The sequence below is a fragment of the Enhydra lutris genome, unplaced genomic scaffold, assembly GCF_002288905.1.
Source record: "Enhydra lutris kenyoni isolate GAN:26980312 unplaced genomic scaffold, ASM228890v2 scaffoldscaffold3, whole genome shotgun sequence".
Lineage (NCBI taxonomy): Eukaryota > Metazoa > Chordata > Mammalia > Carnivora > Mustelidae > Enhydra > Enhydra lutris.
Genome location: NW_019154087.1, coordinates 52897670 through 52916429, shown reverse-complemented (window position 1 = coordinate 52916429; position 18760 = coordinate 52897670). Strand labels below are relative to the sequence as shown.

General features: G+C 32.7%; 1 protein-coding gene across 3 annotated transcripts in view; it reads left to right on the top strand.

Moving 5' to 3' along the window:
- Positions 1-18760, top strand: part of LOC111156442 (follistatin like 5) — a 764534-nt gene that overhangs the window by 674190 nt on the left and 71584 nt on the right. For all 3 annotated transcript variants that reach the window (XM_022517356.1, XM_022517373.1, XM_022517364.1), the window contains one exon: positions 9787-9936. In XM_022517356.1, the coding sequence (XP_022373064.1) occupies positions 9787-9936 (150 nt within the window). The remainder of the gene's footprint in view (positions 1-9786; positions 9937-18760) is intronic.

Genomic DNA, 18760 nt, shown 5'->3' with positions numbered 1-18760 from the left:
GCAATGGAATACTATGCACCATCAAAAGAAATGAAATCTTCCATTTGTGACGACGTGGATGGAACTAGAGGGTATTATGCTTAGCGAAATAAGTCAATCGGAGCAAGACAACTATCATATGATCTCCCTGATATGAGAAGTAGAGATGCAATGTCGGGGGTTTGGGGGGTAGGAGAAGAATAAATGAAACAAGTTGGGATCAGGAGGGAGACAAACCATAAGAGACTCTTAATCTCACAAAACAAACTGAGGTTACCGGGGGAAGGGGGTTAGGGAGAGGGTGGTGGGGTTATGGACATTGGGGAAGGTTGTGCTATGGTGATTTCTGTGAAGTATGTAAACCTGGCGATTCACAGACCTTTATCCCTGGGGCTAATAACACATTATATGGTAATAAATAAAAAAAATTTTTTTTAAATGTATTGTTTCAAACAAAGAACCAAATTGAATGATGGGAAGCTATTAGGGAGAGATTTATGCTCTTTAGTCAAAATTAAAAAGCCTACCTTACAAAGAAGTCTTCCTCTTCTTGAAGTTAAAAACAACAACAACAACAAGACTAGGTATCCAGCCATCAGAAAAATTGTACAAGGGAATGTGTACATTTGGTATTTAAAGAAATGTTTAATTGATCTTTTTATTGATGAGTCTTCTAATCAATAGTTGGAAGGGGCCACTTGAACAAGTATTTTTTGCTGCTACTTAAAGAAACTAAAGTATAGAACATATTAGAAAGAAATAAGCCCCATACTCCCATGATATTCATTAGTATTCATAATGATGTCATGATTATGAGTTTTTCATTATTTTAAAGAAATGTTTACATACTATAGCTCAGCTTGTTTGCTCTCATTCATTCTTTCTATCTTCTTTTCCTTTTCTTTTCTTTCTTTCTTTTTTTTTTTTTTCTTTTCTTTTTTCTTTCTGGTCAGTTAACCTCATGTGTTATTTGATAAGGAAAAATTTTGTTAATCTTATTTTTTTTTTCCCTCTAGCTAACCACCTTACTAATTGTGTTTTGTAAAACAAAGTCAGGAAAGATGATTATTACTTTTATACAAATCAAATCTTCATTATGTTGGGGAACAAAATTAAACACAACTAATTCTTTAGTTCCAACTATCCCCACTACTATTTAAGTTATCCACCATGAACCAAATTGGTACATATAATTTACACTTTCTGATATCTACCATAATTGTCCAATATTTTTAGTGCCTGATATTAGTTTTTAATACCAACACTTTTTTGTCAAACACTATTTACTGGTTTTTCAACATAACTCTATACCTTTGGTTTTGATATTTAATTTGTCCTTTCCATTATTCAAATTTATGCCTTTCCCAACAGACATTAAGTTCCTGCCCCAGGGATTTTCTGTGTCTATTGGCCCCTGGACCAACCCTGAGATAGGATTTCAACTCCTTTACAAGAACCAAGAGAACCAAGACACAAACCGTCTAGTCCTACATTTATAAAAGTTCTACAGTTTTCTTCTTTTATATTCTGTAGACATTTGAAATTTAACACTCTTAAAATTTGTTTTTTAGCTGCTATTCTTATCTAATATAATATTTTTATAAAGTGGGTAAAACATTTTCCATTTAAGCAGAGTAGGAGTAATTCAGAGAGCTTTGTTTTTGTTTTTGTTTTCTTTTTTGAAAACAACTGACAAAATCCTATTTTTTTTAAAGATATTTTATTTATTTATTTGACAGACAGAGATCACAAGTAGGCAGAGAGGCAGGCAGAGAGAGAGGGGGAGGCAGGCTCTCTGCCTAGCAGAGAGCCCAATGCAGAGCTCGATCCCAGGACCCTGGAATCATTATCTGAACCTGAGCCAAAGACAGAGGCTTTAACCCACTGAGCCACCCAGGTGCCCCCCAAATCCTATTTCAATCCACTCAGTTTCTAGACAAAATGAGAAAGGTCAAGTGATTTGCTCAATGTCACAGAACTACCAAATGATAGAGGGGGAAAAAATTCTCTTTAATTCTCTCGATGCAACAATTATTCCATACTTCAAGTACCTCTCTGAAACTCTTAAATATTCACAGTGCACTATTCTCCAAATATTATGGAAAATTGAAAAAAAATTGTAAAAATATGTAGGCTATTATAGTTTCATGAAATATAGCCCCTAGAAAATTTTGTATATGAAAATAACAGGTATGGAACACCTGGGTGGCTCAATAGTTTACACGTCTGCCTTCAGTTCATGTCATGGTCTTGGGATCATAGGATTGAGCCCTGCATGCATCTCCCTGCCAGCCAGGGGATGGGGGGACATCTGATTCTCCCTCTTCCCCTGCCCCTCCACCCTGCTCATGCTCTCTCTCTCTCTCAAATAAATAAATAAATAAATCAACAAAATATTTAAGAAAAGGAAATAACAAGTAACATCATTGATCACTTGAACTTTTCAAACATGATTTTATTTAATGTGCATAATAATCCCATGTGATAGGTAATATTGTTATACCACTGCAGTAAATGAGGGTCAAAAGGAGTATTTACACAGCTAATGTAAGTGTAAACCTGGACATGACCTCTTGGTCTGGTTGACTTCAAGGACTATTTTCATAACCTCTCTAATACACTGTCCCTAAAGAAACTGGTTCTCAATTTATGACAGTGTAATGTTCTCAACTCCATTTTTATTATAACACTGAAAGACATAAATACAATGTTCTTATGTTAAAATAATTGAAAATTTCTGTAATGTTTTCTTTGTACTTTTGATATCCTAGAATCAAAATCATGCTGTATGATGGTTTTCTAAGATAGGCCAAATTAAGACAAATAACCTCTTGCATTTCCATGACTACATATGCTTTGACTAATATGAGCTAGACTGTTTATTCACTTTAATATATGAAATGGCAGATAGAATTATATAGATTAATATATGTAATTATAGAAAAAAATCCAATCCAGTTGTATTGCTCAGGTATAACCAGTAATCTCAATTAAAAATTGATGAAAGTATTTAAACTTCAGGTCTTTCTTTTTTAAAAAATGGTCCACCAGGGAGATAACCACTAATATTAAATTAATAATACATTATTGTAAAATCTCATTTTTTTTTTAATATTGTAAAACCTGTTTTATAGGTTTCAGCAGAGTATACTGTTTTTGGTGTATTCAAAAAAGCTTAACCTGGATTACATTAATTTCCAGATGGCTATGAAAAATATCCTAGGAATCCCAACCTAGACATTCCATACAGTACAAAAGAACTTTTGTTTCATTTGTCTTGATTCATGATAACCTGAACGAAATCTCATTGAGAATAATTATTTGTATTCTATTGATTAAGTGAACACTATTTTTTAAGGTGTTTCATTATTTACTTTTCTATATATCTCAGTAGACTCAGATTATGACAGTTTGGATTTTAAAAAGAGAGAGAGACAAAAAAGAAAGCTCAAAATCAGTTATTTCTCAAACTATTTGCAGGGGAAGAATCACTTTGGTTTTTGTTCAATCTATTTTTTTTCTTTTTTAACCAGTAAGTATTTTTCATTCCAAGAAAACTTCCAGGCAATTTTGACACCACCCAAACTGATCTAAATCTTGTTCATAAAGATAAGTTTACTGATCATAGGAGCACATGGCTTTATGGCAATGTCAAATTACTATAAAAGGTTCTAAATGTTTATTTTCAATTTCTATATTATTCTCAGCTTGGTAACAAATGATATGCCAACTGGCAGCTGTTTGCAGACATTTTGAATAGTGCTGTTCTAAAATTTAGTTTTTCAATCATTCTGGATGACATGGCATGACTGAGAAGTATACACTTTTGACTTTTTTGTTTCTACAATAAGTGACATTTAAACAAGTATTTACTGAGGAAATATTGTATCTTTACTATTGTGTTTGGAAAAATGTAAAAATATAGGAAGAGCAAAGGCTAACATTTTAACTGAGGATGATAGTACAGGGTTATACGTCAAGTTTTGTGGCACAAAATGTAAATATAATAGAAGTTTAGACAAGAAGAAAATCAGGAAGACCAAAAGTCACATAGGTATTGGAAATATGATGGCCAAATGTAGATTGAAAATAATTTGATTAATAAAATGCGTTGTATGCTCTTTATTGTCTGTAGAAAATCATTGGTTTTTATGAAATTTTGATGTGAATATTCTAGCAAGAACAGACTATTTGTTGGAAAATAATGAAGATCGTGTTATACATTTTGAATAAGATTTTTACAGTTTCTTTCTTTCTTTCTTTCTTTCTTTTTTTCTTCCCCAATGTTCCTCTACTCCTACCCACTCTCAATTACTGCCAAAGAAGGGAACTATCATGACAGTCTTAAGAACATGACTGGTAAAGAAGCAGAAGAATTTATCAATGCAGAACTAATAAAATCAAATTATTTTCAATAATTAGTGACCAGATCAGTAAGGCAACCAGGTCTACAATATACCTAAAAATTTTCAATTTAAATGCGACATATTGATCAGAATATCAAACCATCTTTCTCTCATTCTTTGACTTAAGATACATGTCCAGTAGTTCAGTACCTACCTACCTAGGAGTGTCTATCTACCACCATTGGGTGACTCCACATGCTGCCAAAATCAATGCCTAAATTGGGTGAATACATGTTAGATCACATTATATGTTACATATTTATTTCTGCCTTTTTAAATAATACTAATGCCAGTTTATTTTTATTCGAGTTCTGTGTATTACTTACTGTATTTGGAATCCAAATTATGCAAAAGATCAGATATTTACTTTTCTGTATAACTTTAGAGAAGTCTAATCTATTTGTATTTAATTACCTAGGCTTTTTAGTGCTTTTGTTTCCTGTGCTCCTAGGCCTGGCATTCCTTAGACTGCTGTCTACTTCTAAACAAGATATTTTATATACCAACCATACTTATGTTCTGTATATAGCCTTATACATGATTATTATTATTAATTTTACTCTGTTATTTTATCACTCGATAGTCTTTCTTTTATTTTATGGAATCGTTTAGTTTTTTTTCAATAAAGTTTCCTAATATAAACCAAACCTTATATATCTTTACATAGATAATGTCTGTTTATATTATCTGTGTATCTCTCCCTTTCTGTCATCTATCTATCCTCTATCTATAATTTATTTACCTGTGTTCATGTGCATCTGTGTACTTCACCTTTTTTTTCTATTTAGTTTTTAATTACCTTTAATATAGTATACTTTTTTTTCCTTTGTTTATTTCAAATTGTTCATTTAACAGATTTTTTTCTATGAAGAGACTGATAGAGGAAGGAATGCCTGGTGACTGACAAGTCACAGATTAATCTCTTTGTATCATTCAACTGTGATTACAACCAGGCAGTAAGAGTGACTGTACTCTTGACTCATCTGGGTGGCTCAGTTGGTTAAGTGTCTGACTCTTGATTTTGGCTCAGGTCATGTTCTCAGGGTCGTAAGCTCGAGCCCTACCTTGGGGTTTATGCTGGACATGGAACTTGATTAAGATTCTCTCCCTCTCTCTCCCACTGCCTCTCACCACCCCCTCTCTAAATCAAATCAATAAATAAAAATGAATTAACTCTAAGAGGAATTTAATGTAAAGGAAATAGAATAGAAAACCAAAGTCTGAGGCTTACCTTTCCTGAATCATAATTAAGGAACATAACATAAAGAAGCCACTATGACAGAATTTCACTGATAGGATTTAAATGATAACTAGGATAGGGAAATATTCAAGAATGAGATCAACAACATTTTATTCTGCAAAGGTTCAGATAGTAAATATCTTAAGCTTTGCAGTCCACAGGATCTTTATCTGCTATTATAGCATGAAAATGGTCATAGACAATATTTAAGTCAATGGATTTGGCTTTGTTCCAATAAACCTTTATGTAAATTTGAATTGAATTCCATATAATTGTTACATGTCACAAAGTAGTATTCCTTTGATTTTTGTTCTGACCATTAAGAAATGCAAAAAACATTCTCAGTTTTTGGACCATATACCAGAAAAGGCAATGGTATGAATTTGGCCTGGGGCCATTGTTTGCTGATTTTTACCTTGCAAAAATGAAAGAATATTTTAGGAAGAATAAATGTCTGAATAGCCAAATTCCTCAGAAACTATAACTCGAGAGCAGGCATTCTTGTATATTCATAGTTTTATTTCCAAATATAATTTTCACACTATCTTTCACATAGTAAGTACTCAATAAGTGCTTCCCAACAAGAAGTAAAGACTAATGATTGGAAATTCTGAGGCCACTGGTGATCTCTCCTGTTTTGAAAGAAAGAGGATGATGAAAGCTATTTGAAGTATGAACAATTTAGACTGAAAGGTCAGGAAATGGAGGTAAATTTCTAGACAGCTTGTTTAGTGTCTGAAGAGAATTGGATGATTGGAAGGGAAAGAAGATAAATCCAAGTAATGTTTTGTTATTCTTTCTTCTTAAATTGCAAGGGAATGTTGACATTGGATGTGACTACAATGACAAATTAAATACAGGACAGATCTTTCGGAAGGCAAAGGACAGTGGACAAATCTATGATTGGAGAGAAGGTTGAGAGGAGGGGATAATGATAGAAACTTACTGAGTTGGATGCAAGGAAAATGGAGGTGCTTGTGACAAATAACATTTGTCCCCGGCATGAATGACAGAATACGTGCTGAAAGAGAGACTATGAGGAAGAAGACAGAGAGATGGGAATTTGGAGATTTGAGGGAAATGCATTTTTTTTAAGATTTTATTTATTTCTTTATTCAGAGGAGAGAGAGAGAGAGATTGAATGAGGGGAAGGGCAGAGAGAGAGAATCTTCTCAAGCAGACTCCCCACTAAGTGTGAGTCCAACTTGGAGCTCAGTCTCACCACCTGGAGATCATGACTTGAGCTGAAACCAAGAGTTGGGGTTTCAACGGACTGAGCCACCCAAGCATCCTGGGAAATGTGTTTTTAATAGTCAATCAATACAATAAATAAAAATGGCAAAGTCCTATAGAAGATGAATGCATACATCCACCTAACTGACCTACTTATTTTCAGCAATCAGGTATCATCAGCATTGTTTTAAATGTTAAATCCAAACTAATATCATCACTAGAAACATCTTGTTTGCCTTTAAAATTTTGGAAAGAGATAATGTATACACAGGATGTAATTAAATATGGAAATTACCTAAAGGGAGATAGATAATTTCTAACTATGAACTATAATTTTCTTTTTCTTATTGACTCTTACCCTTATTAGTTCTAATATCTTATTAATTCCTTTTACTCTAAATTGTGGTACACATTTCTATAAAAAGTGACTTAATTAAACTTCTTGATATAATTCCTCACCATTTTCCTCATCAGTATGTATTATCTTAATTTTATTTTGCATCTTTGGTTTTTTTGAGCTCATCTTTTATCTCATTAAATGCCTAATGCTTGTGAAAAACATTCCTCTAAAATTCCCATCCATAGAAGTAAATATTAATCTATGTGATCTGAAAAAATAAAAGTGCCGTTGTAAAATGGAACCTAATAGACTATAATCAGAAATAATGGCATAAAGTGAAGCAAAGAAAACTCAGGGTGGCTGTCAGGAAACTTTTAATGGCTTTGTAAAAATGATTGTGAGGCTGATCAGGGACATCTTATGGAGACAGCATACAAATAGGAAATAATTCCCATCAGAGCAGTTTATTTTTGTGTTGAATAGTTTTGTAGCAAACAAAGGGGTGGAAATTGCTCCTGGTTCAGCAGTTGTTTCGCTGACAGTTATGTGTCAGGTCACTCACACTTCCTATTATTTTGGCAGATTTTCTTTGTAGCTTTTATACAACAGCAAAGAATTTATAAACAATTTCCCTGTGTTCAGAGCCTTTCATCAACCTTAGATCCCACTTTTTTTTCCCCCACATATTCATGCCTCTGAAGTACATATTTTATATTGTGCTGGATTCTCACAAAATAGGTTCTTATCAAAGATATTTAATATAGTTCTGAAGCAATATATTTGGTATAGAAAATAATGTTTCAGTGAGTTGATGAGTGAAACTGTTTTGTGCATGTGCTGAGGACAGAGTTCAGGTTTGTGCACCAGCTTGAGGGTGCCGTGGACATGACTCAGGATGACCCCACTGGTAATCTTTTTAAAATGGTAGTGGTACATCCCATGTAGTGGAGTTAATTTTCTACCTCCAGAACTACCAGAATCATGCATTAGATGTTTAGTTTTTAATTTGTTTGGTTATATTCTGGAAGCCTGGGAATAACATGTACTGTTTAAAGGAAGACACTATCATATGTTCCGGGTGTTTTGACAGTGCGTGGCAACTTCTGGATTGAATCTTAAAAATCAGTGGACACTCCAGATTCTCCCTGAATCATATCTGAAATTTGGAGAACAAAAACAGCAGACCACACATTGAGCTCTCATTTCAAAGTGCTCTGGTTTTTATATTATTTTCTAAACTTTAAGCAAAGAGAAAAACCACCTACTATGTTTGTGCTCCTTCCAAAGGTGTTATTATGGTATATCCATTTTAATTACTATATGTCAAATGTGATTTGTTGTCAGTATTATCTTTAAAAGAAATGCTTAGTTGTGTTGGTAATGTAAGCTTTGTTAATTGTAGTTCGTGATTATTAAATACAAATGGTGAATGGAATCTCTGCTGAAAAGAAATGTTTTTATTTGAATTAGAGAAGGAGAGTGCTCTAATTTAACAGTTACTAACTGGAGTATACAAATCAATAAATTAGATATTAGTAATCAGTGATCATACCTAAATCATAAGACAAATGAAACACTAGAATCATTACACACATATTTTATGTACAGATCAACAAATCTTTCTTCTTAGTGGTTTTCTAACTATAGGTAAAGTGAGAAAATTACAAAACAAAAAGATCAGTGAATAAAAGAAAAACCTGAAAGAAAAATAATGGGCTAAATGACGTTTCTTCCATTTGTGATGTGTCTACCAGCACAGATCACTGGGCCTATACATCCCTTCAACATTCACTTATTAACAAAATTCAGGATAAGAGGGAATAGAAGTTTTTATGTGTGTGTGTGTTTTGTTTTTGTTTTTGCCTCATTTATGGCAGTCTGGCACAAACAATATAATATTCAACCAGAAAACAATTATGGGTGAAGGAGTAGAATAATAATCTGCTTGGACATATTAAAAGATTTTGTAAAATTTGACCTTGATAAAAATTGAAAAATAAAATAAGCCTTCTGAATAACTACCTTTTTATAATTTTTCAAAGCTTCTGATTCTCCACAAATTAGAAAACTTTCAATCACTTCTGGTAGATTTGGTAGCTTTTGAAAAGATCAAGGACAGGGTATGGGGGCAGCCACTGATGTGATAACCTCTAAATATACTCCAGTGTGACATTTAATGTCTGGTAAAGAAGCTTGAGATTGGAGGATTTGAGAGAAAACTTTGAATTTATTATCTATATCTAAAGTTACTGAGTTATGAACAAGATAGTAACACATGAAGAGGCTATATCCTATTAGAAATAAGTAATTAAGAGCCTGATGAAATTTATATCAAAGGGTTATTTCCATTGATTTACATTTAAGGGGGTTGTTTAATTTAGTACACACACTATCTCTCTGTGTGTATATATATATATATATATATATATATACACATATATATGTGTGTGTGTGTATGTGTGTGTATATATATATGTTTAATTTTGATGCTGAAAGTAATAAAGCATCAAACATTAATTTTGCTTCTTATATGCCATATCCATCTTAATTTAAAATATTCACTTTTTCCCCTGTTTTCTAAATTATAGGATGAAGTCTGTCCCAAAGCTGAAGATGATGAAGTTCAGAGGTGTGTGTGGGCCTCAGCTGTTAATGTCAAAGACAAGTTCATTTATGTTGCACAGCCAACTCTGGACAGAGTCCTCATTGTTGATGTGCAGTCCCAAAAAGTTGTTCAGGTATGAACGATCCCTGCTTTTGAAGGCGATTTTTAAAAAAATATTTATTTTTTTACAATTCTTTACCAGGTAACTTGTACATTGCCATCTGATTGTCATTGATAACTTGTTTTATTACTTGGATAACTGGATAATGTATACATTTTCTGCAAACTTTCCTCTTAGTCTGTTGCTTGAGTTTAATGAATTAAAAAATAATTTTTCTTATTTTCAAAAATTAGATTCCATAAACACATCATAATATTAACATGATTAGTTCCACAAAAATCAACCTCAGATTTATCTATTCTGTTTAGAGCCAGGAGAGTTCCAGTCAGACGCTAATTAAGGTATTCCTAGTTACCATTCCAGAGACAGTATTATTTCTTCCTTACTTGATTCTTAACAAAAGCCAAGTTAATAGTAGACTGTTAGATAATAATAACTTAGTAGGTTTTACTATAGTAGTAAAACAAGGAATATGTATATAGGTCAATGACAGAGGGAAAAAAAATGCAAGTAAACATTGTCACGGTCATGGTTATAAAAAAAAAATTCTGGTTTGAGTCCCCAAATGTTTCATTCTCAGTTCTTTCCAAAGTTGTTTAACTTGGGCAGTCTATTTGTACTCCATTGCACAACAGCCAGGGATGGTATGGGATTTGCTTCTAGGTGGCCTGGCTACAGTAACTGGGCCCTTGACTCTTACTATAATCTCTTGCTTCTCAGATCAGAGGAAACAAACTTAAAACAGCTTTATTAGATATGCATAATCCACTAAATGGGATTAATAATTGTAAATATCTCATAAAGTTGTATTTAGAATTAACTTAATGCATATAAAACATTTATAGCAGATCTTGGCATATAGAAGTGATTTACATCTACTTACTATCAAAGTTTCTGAGAGACACTAGAAGCTAACCATTCCTTATATTTACCAAGATCTTTTTTGCATCCATATTGGTTTAAAATCTTGAATATTGAAGTAACTCCTCTAATGATTCCTGACTAGAACTACAAAAAGTGGCAATAAGTTCAAAGTTAGGGCTTTTCATTCTAAGAGTCCTTCACAGCTTCACATGATATCATCCAATCATCCATCTATCTATCCATCCACTCTTTGTATACTTATTAATTGCCTACTATGGATATGTTTGGTATGGCAAATAAAAGAGTGAAAAGCGTTTCTACCAAAAAACTCTGTTATCTCTGGTTTTACAAATTTACAGTGGATATTTAGTTTAATGGTTAAATTTCTAATAAGAGAGTGACTGGTATAATCATGAGGAAAAGGATCAGTAACTGTTCTACTAGAAAACTTCTCTAAGGCCTCTAGGGTTGCATGGTTCACATATATATCCAGTCTGATGGTTCAGTATCCACCTTGAGAATATATATTTTTCTGTATTTCACCTCTTATGTCTGAGACTTCTGGATTTTGACCAAGTTAATTTGATCTTGATTTCAGCTATAACATAGGCGATCAAATTATAGGCATTCAGTTTAGGATTATTTAGACTCTATAGCCAGCAGGTTAAAATTAGAAGTATGTTTCAGAAATAATCAAATTGGTAAATTTTGTTTTCAAACTAGAAATCTATGCTAATTATGTATTACCTACTAGATACTCAAAAGCGAGAAAAACTAATATTTATCTTCATATCATTTCCATCTTCAGACAACAGTATAAAATTTAAAATTTAAAATTAAATTAAAAATTAAAATTAATAGAAAATATTGATAATGAAATGTAAAGGTCACATAAATTATATTATTTTCCAAAGTGCCTCTAATTGCTATGAAATACCAGGAGAATGTAAAAGATAATATATAATGCTAAAATATTTTTAAAAATCATGTTTATGATATAATCATTATGAAGTATTTTTAGACAAAAATCTAACATTTACTTTTTTATAGGCTAGAAAATTGGGCCTCAGTCCAAATGAGTTCTTATGATCTTATTATTAAAATAATAAAGATGTTTTATTACTCCTTCTAGTCCTTAACTATTCATAGATAATCATTATGTATATTTATGGCACCATAAATAAACATTGACTGATTTTGAATAGTACATCAGTGGAAATATATAGCATTTACTATTTGTATCTGGCTACTTTGCTCTACATTATAATCATATGATCATTTTGTTTAAATGTAGGTGTAGTGTTATTCTTTCTTTGCTGGAGAGAAATCAATTACAGTTAATTATTTGTTGATTCTCATTTGAAAACTCACTAAATTTATTTAAGACCATAAAATCAATACTCATGTGGCTTTTGTGGTCATGCAAGGACATGAACAGAATGGTTAAAAATTTGTCACCCAACATACACATTTCTAGCTAAAGTTGAATAAGAAGAGACTCTGCATTCTTGTGTCAGTTTTTATACTGTAAACAAGTGTCCTTTTCATGGTCTTTTTAGTACTATGTGTTTTGCATTTTTGTGCTTTTGTTGGCAACTCTGTTGCTTAAAATGACTCCTAAGCACAGTGTTGAAATGCCTGTGCAAGAAGGCTGTGATGTACGCAATGGTAAGTTTCATTCAGCCATGAGTCCTAGTGTTATTTGGCTACAAGTTCAATGTTAATTAATGAACAATATATTTTAAATAAAGTGTCTTTGCACAGAAACACATATGAAACAAAGTTATCTATTGATCAGTTGATGAAAATCTTGAGACCAGAGGCTCAAAGGAACCTAAGTATATATTTCCCCTAAGAGCGATGGGTCAGTATTCAGAAACTCAGTGTTAGCGGTTACTTTATAGAAACAGCTACTACTGATAAATAATGGTCTATAAATGAAGTTGCAAGAAATAGTAATGAAAGTTACTTCATACCGATTCTCTGACACAATGTTAAGCTAATTATTAATAGCACCCATATAAATGCAAAATATTAATATCAATATCAAGTAATATTGATAATCATGATTAAATATGTTGAATCCAGATAAGGCTGTGTGTTTAGGGAATTTTGCTCCTTAATTAAAAAAAAAGTAATAGATTAATTTAACCAGATAATTTTAGAACTTAGCTGAAGAAAAGGAGAATAATCTGAATGCAAGAAGGAAAGTATAAGGATATGTATAGAGAGACACAAAGGAATTAATGTATAAAGGTAAAAATTAAGTTATTGAAAAAAACTAATCAAAAGGAAGCTGGGATTTTTTTGCAAAAAATAAGGACAAAAGTCATGATTAACACTATTAGAATTGAGTAAAAGTATATAACCACACTCTTAGCAGAGAGTAAAAGAAACTAAGAAAGTATTAAGGTAAAAAATTATGGTATTGAATTTTAAAAGCAAAATGGGAAAGAACAAATTAAAGGGAAAAGATGTTAATATCATGTAACCAAAATAGGAATAAAAAAGCAATCTTGATTTGAGAGTTCTAAAATAAAACAACAAAAAAAATATTCTGCCCCAGATGCGTTTAGAGGTGAAAGCTGACATGGTACTGATTTCCTGCTTTACCCCCTCTACCTGCTCTGGCTAGAGCCTCTGTATATTCTCAGATTTTCTATTACCAAAGACAAATCTAAAGCTTCTCTCCATGCACCTTGCCCCACACCACCATCTATCAACCTATTGCCTCACTTCCTACGGCCTCCTTCTATTTGGAGAACAGTGGGAACCAAGAATAACGTACTAGATTTGTTCCTATTGTCAGAAAAATATGAGAACTTAAACCGTAGCACAAAAAGGCAGAGTGTCATGGGGTTACTTGCACAGCTCTGGTGAGATGTGTGATGGAGTTGAATATTACCCTTCTGTCAATAAAAAGAAAAAGTTTTGAATCATAGGGGCTACTGAATACCTTACTGGAAAGAAGGGAAATGAAAGTGCAGCTGCAGTGATTTGGGACATTCTGCAATAATCTGTTCTGTAGAAATGCAGAGATCACCATTGTTTATAAAATGAAAATTTCCATACTGGGTAGAATCAGTTTCCTGTTCTTACTGATAAGAATACTAGTTCTCGAAATCTATTACTGACTGTAAATATCAACCTAAAATTTTAACTCTATACCACAAAAGATTGTCTTTTTAAAAAACTAAAATTTTCTAGGCTTTAATTTGTCTAAGTTTTCACATTCAAAGCCATGTATAATTTCAGTCTTTAGATAATGAATTTCATGTGTCTACTTACCTGCTGGGTGAAAGAACACTGCCTCATATTTGTCTTAACATAACTTAGAATCTGTTAATTTTAGTCCTCAAAAGTACACGCTTGAAGGTGAATTATAAATATCCTAGTGGTTCTATTTTCATATTTGAAAATACCTCATTTCTTAGAATTATAAATTCCCTCAAGGTTTTCCCAATTTAAAACAGCATTATAGATTTTGCAGATTTAGATATTGTACCCTCTGTTTTATAAATTAACAATCCAAGAAGTTCAAGTTTTAAAACTATTTAAAGAAAGAACATTTCTAGCTACTTAAAAGACTATACTGAAACAACAACAACTTTGTGATTTAAAGCTGTACTTATTGGGGTGCCTGGGTGGTTCAGTGGGTTAAGCCTCTGCCTTTGGCTCAGGTCATGGTCTGAGGGTCCTGCCATTGAGCCCTGTATGGAGCCCCATATCGGGGCTCTGCTCAACAGGGAGGGAGACTGCCTCCTCCTCTCTCTCTGCCTGCCTCTCTGCCTACTTTTGATCTCTCTCTCTCTGTCAAATAAATAAATAAAATCTTTTTAAAAATGAATACAGCTATATTTATCTGCAAGGACAGAGCACACTCAAAGTCAACTGCCAAGTACAAAGTTAATTTTGTAAAAAGTTAAACATTCTTTCTCAACTTGACCACTTTTCTCAACTGAAGCTAGGTTTAAGTCAATCTTTTTCGCATCCAAGTGAAGTTATACTTCTGATTGTGTGCTGTAGGCATTTATTTCTTTCTTTCAAACCTGAGTGTATTATACAGAAACAGCTAAGAATATTAACTATAACAGAAATTTAGTTAACCTTCTCCCAAACATGATAAAAAATGCCATGGAATTTTCTCTGGTGTAGATACAGAAAAGGAACAACGAAGTCCAAAATCAATCTTGAAGAAAAAAAAAGAAGAAAAGAGACAAAAAAGAACACTACTATTATCTAACTTTGATCTTGCAAGCTTTATTTTTCAATCTAGTTAAAGTAGATCCCTAGTGTTTTATACTGACCTTATCTAAGAAATCATATTTCTTACTACTTCTTTTTCATGCAAATACATGCAAAACAATACATGCAAAAGACTGTGTGGATTGGCAGTAAATGTGCATTTAAGGTTAAAAATTTAAAGATTTGGAACAGCTTTGTTACATTTTATTACTAAAATGACAAATATTTTCTTGACAACATGATATTTTAGAAAATTCATGATAAAATATTACCAATAGACTATATTTGTTTTCAGTGGGTGCAACGATACCATTTTTATATTTTTATCTGCAGCTTAAAATATAAAAGGTCACAATGTTTTAATGGAATCGGTAAGGTTGCTATTGCTTTAGCCATCAAATGTGTATTGCCTTTCTTACTGTGGAATTTTTGTCAGAGTGGCAGGCAGGTGATATTTGGCTGTATTAAAGACTGACTGGTAAACAACTGACCTCATTTCGTCTTCTGTGGAGTAAAATCAGATTCTGCTTGGATGCCAAAGTGGCTTGTGACACCTCGGGAGTATTCTTAAGTGTCACAGGCAGTCTCCTCTAGCCATTAGCACATTATCTTGAGAATCGACATCATTAGTTTAAATTAGGTTCACTTAATTAGCCAGCTGGTACTCTCCTTGTCAGGCTGATAAACAAGCTGTGCTTCACTGTACCTTCTTGTTAAGACCAAACCCCAAGTTTTGTTTATCTTTGTTGCTATTATCAGTATAGATGTTCATAGATTATCAGTACCAGATGCAACTGGTCCATGATCATTATAGTGTATACTTTAAATTCTTCTTTTTGTCTCATCTTCTCAAGAAACACTAATAAATTTGTGTAATACTAGGTAGTTGGGGATTATAAAGGAGTTAAGATTTGTGGATTGACAAAAAGGAAAAAAAAAACCCTTATGACAGATGTAAATTATATGCTCAAGCAATGTTTTAAAATATTAAATAAAAACATTTTATTGATATCTTTATAAAGCTACAAATAAGACCTTTTTTATTATTACGTTATATAGTGTATTTTAAACATTTTACGGAAGGAATAGAAGAAGTTAATTCAACGTGACAATATAACACTCCAAAAATGGTTCTTATATAGAAAGTTAAGAAATGGATTTTCAGACCTGAATATGTAGATCCCTACTATTTATTAATTATAATAACAACACATTGTAATTTGAAATATATTTCTTAAAGTGTTTAAAATATCAGTTCATTTTTGAAAGTAAGAATGTGGCTTAATTATCCGAATACCACCAGGCCAAGCAAATACTACTGTGTACAGAAAACCATAGTGATTATGATACTGGAGAGAAATTTCCAACCTATAGTATCAGAATCTTTAATTTAAACAAATCTTATGGAGTCATTCGGTAGATCCAAACTGATTCTGTTTGTTCTATTATGGCCGGAAGTTGAATCACCTGCTACAAATAAATCTCATTTCCATAGGCTTCTCAAGGCAAAGTCTGAAAACAAGCTTCCTAGCAAAGTAATATCAGTAGTTAAATACAAATCTATGCAAAGTAATAGATGAGCAATCTATATAGGTTAATTCTGAGGTGGAAGATGAATATATATGGAATATTTTCTTATAATCCCATATTCTTGAATGTTGTTATTCAACTTATATCATTTCTTCTTGATAAATGGTTGGTGGCTGTAGGAAAAAACAAAACAAGACAAAACAAAACAAAACAAAAAACTATATACACTAGTGGTCTCCAGAATGGAATGAAAGATGCTGACTTGTGAGAAAGAAATACTAGGATGTCATTAATATGTGTTTTTATCTTAAAAAAATCATATTACATTTTATAATTTCTTAATATATGGACCAACATGGGAATCCTACATCATTTGTATGTTGAATACTGATGTAGTGCTCAGTGGACAGGAGGGCACCTGAAGACGAAAGTAGGAGTTTTACAATAAGAGGGGATCAATATTGGTACTTTACTTCACTTTTATCTTTACAAAGGAGATAACAGTACTGTATACCTCAACACAAAAATTGTTACGAAGATTAAATTAAAATAATTTTTATTTGTAAAACGTTAAAAAACTCTGTTCATAATAAGCATGGTACAGAGTGTAATTGTCTTTCTTAAATAAAATAATAATAATGTTCTTAATAAGTTTTGGAACACTGTTTAACTTTGCAATTTGCTTTTCCCAGTCATGTAGATTTAAAGTCCCATTAGTTGTATGTTGAATACTGCTATTTAAAAGTATTGTTCTAAGTGCGTACGTTGTATTATTGACTTAAACAAACAGGAAAAAAAGCTGCTTTCTTGGAACCTAGAATCCATTAGATGAAGATAGACAATGAAAAATAGGAATACTAAACATGCAAATTATAATATGTGGTCAGGTGGTAAGTGCTTTAGAAAAGGTAAAACAGTGGTGTAAGACCAGGTGGAATTAGGAAAACTAAGGATGAGAAGATGTGTACCAAGCGAAGGCTGGTTACAGCATTAAGCAGGATGATCAGACAGGCCTCACTGGGAGCAGGAGTTCTGAGCAGTGAACATGTTGAGGAAGCAGACACTGGGCTGTCTAGGGGAAGACCGTTCAGGGGAAAAGCCCTCTGAAAAGCAGAAGTGTGGCTGGCATGCTGGATGAGCAGCAGGGGGCCCAGAGCACCTCCCCTGGAGTAGCAGGTGAAGGGATCAGAGAAAGAAGACAGAAGGGGCAGGTCAGCCAGGGCATGGTAGTCATTCGAAGGACTTCTGTCTTTACTCTGAGGGAAATGAGAAAACGCTGTAGTGCTTTGAGAAGATTAGTATTATGATCTGTCTAATGCTTACCAAAAAATAAAAATCATTTTAACAAATCTGTTGAGAAAGGTGGTGAGTATATATAAAGTTAAAAGTTAGAAACCATGTGTTGAGAGTTGAGAGGATAGAGGCTCTGTTCTTGATGGTGTCAGGTAAGGTACTGCCGAGGTCAGTATTTAGAGGGCAGATGGAATTCGGTTTCCTGAGAATGTGAGGCATGGGAGAGAGAGGGCAGTCAAGGATAAGAGAATCTTTACAACGCCTTGCATAAAATGTGGAGAAATACTTAAACTACTTATAACACAGAGACAGGATTAATTGTGGCAAGAAAAATAATATTTTAAGTATTAAATATAGTGTCTTTCTCTTTTACAAAAGCTAATGGTCTAAACTTACTCATCATTTAAAGTAATTTCCAGAGTGTACTAGCAGGTATTTTGTGAAATCCAATACGTGCAATTTATTCCTTTCAAAAGTTGACAATATAAGTAGGAAAATATCTGTTTTTTGGCTGAAGATTGGGTACGGCAAGATTATTCTGAAGATGGTTGTTTGGAAATATTTATGTCTTTGTTACATGATCTTGCTGAAAACTTTGTAAATGTTCCCTCAGTAAAATGTGTTATATCCGCACACTTGAAAAGTTGTAAACAGATTTTTTCCCCCTAAGAGTTAAACATTTTCCAAATAAAGTATGTCAGATGCATTTTTCTTCATTTTTGATCTGCATATCTTTTTCAGTTCTGGTGAACTATTATAACCAAAAATCCAAACGTATTGAATTTAATACCAAACCTCTGAAATGCTGAGAGACAAAAATGTTCAAACGTTTCGGAAACCACTGAGCAGATATTTTTCAAAATTGAACACTGTTTTGAAAATTGATGTTTTTTTCTTTCAAATA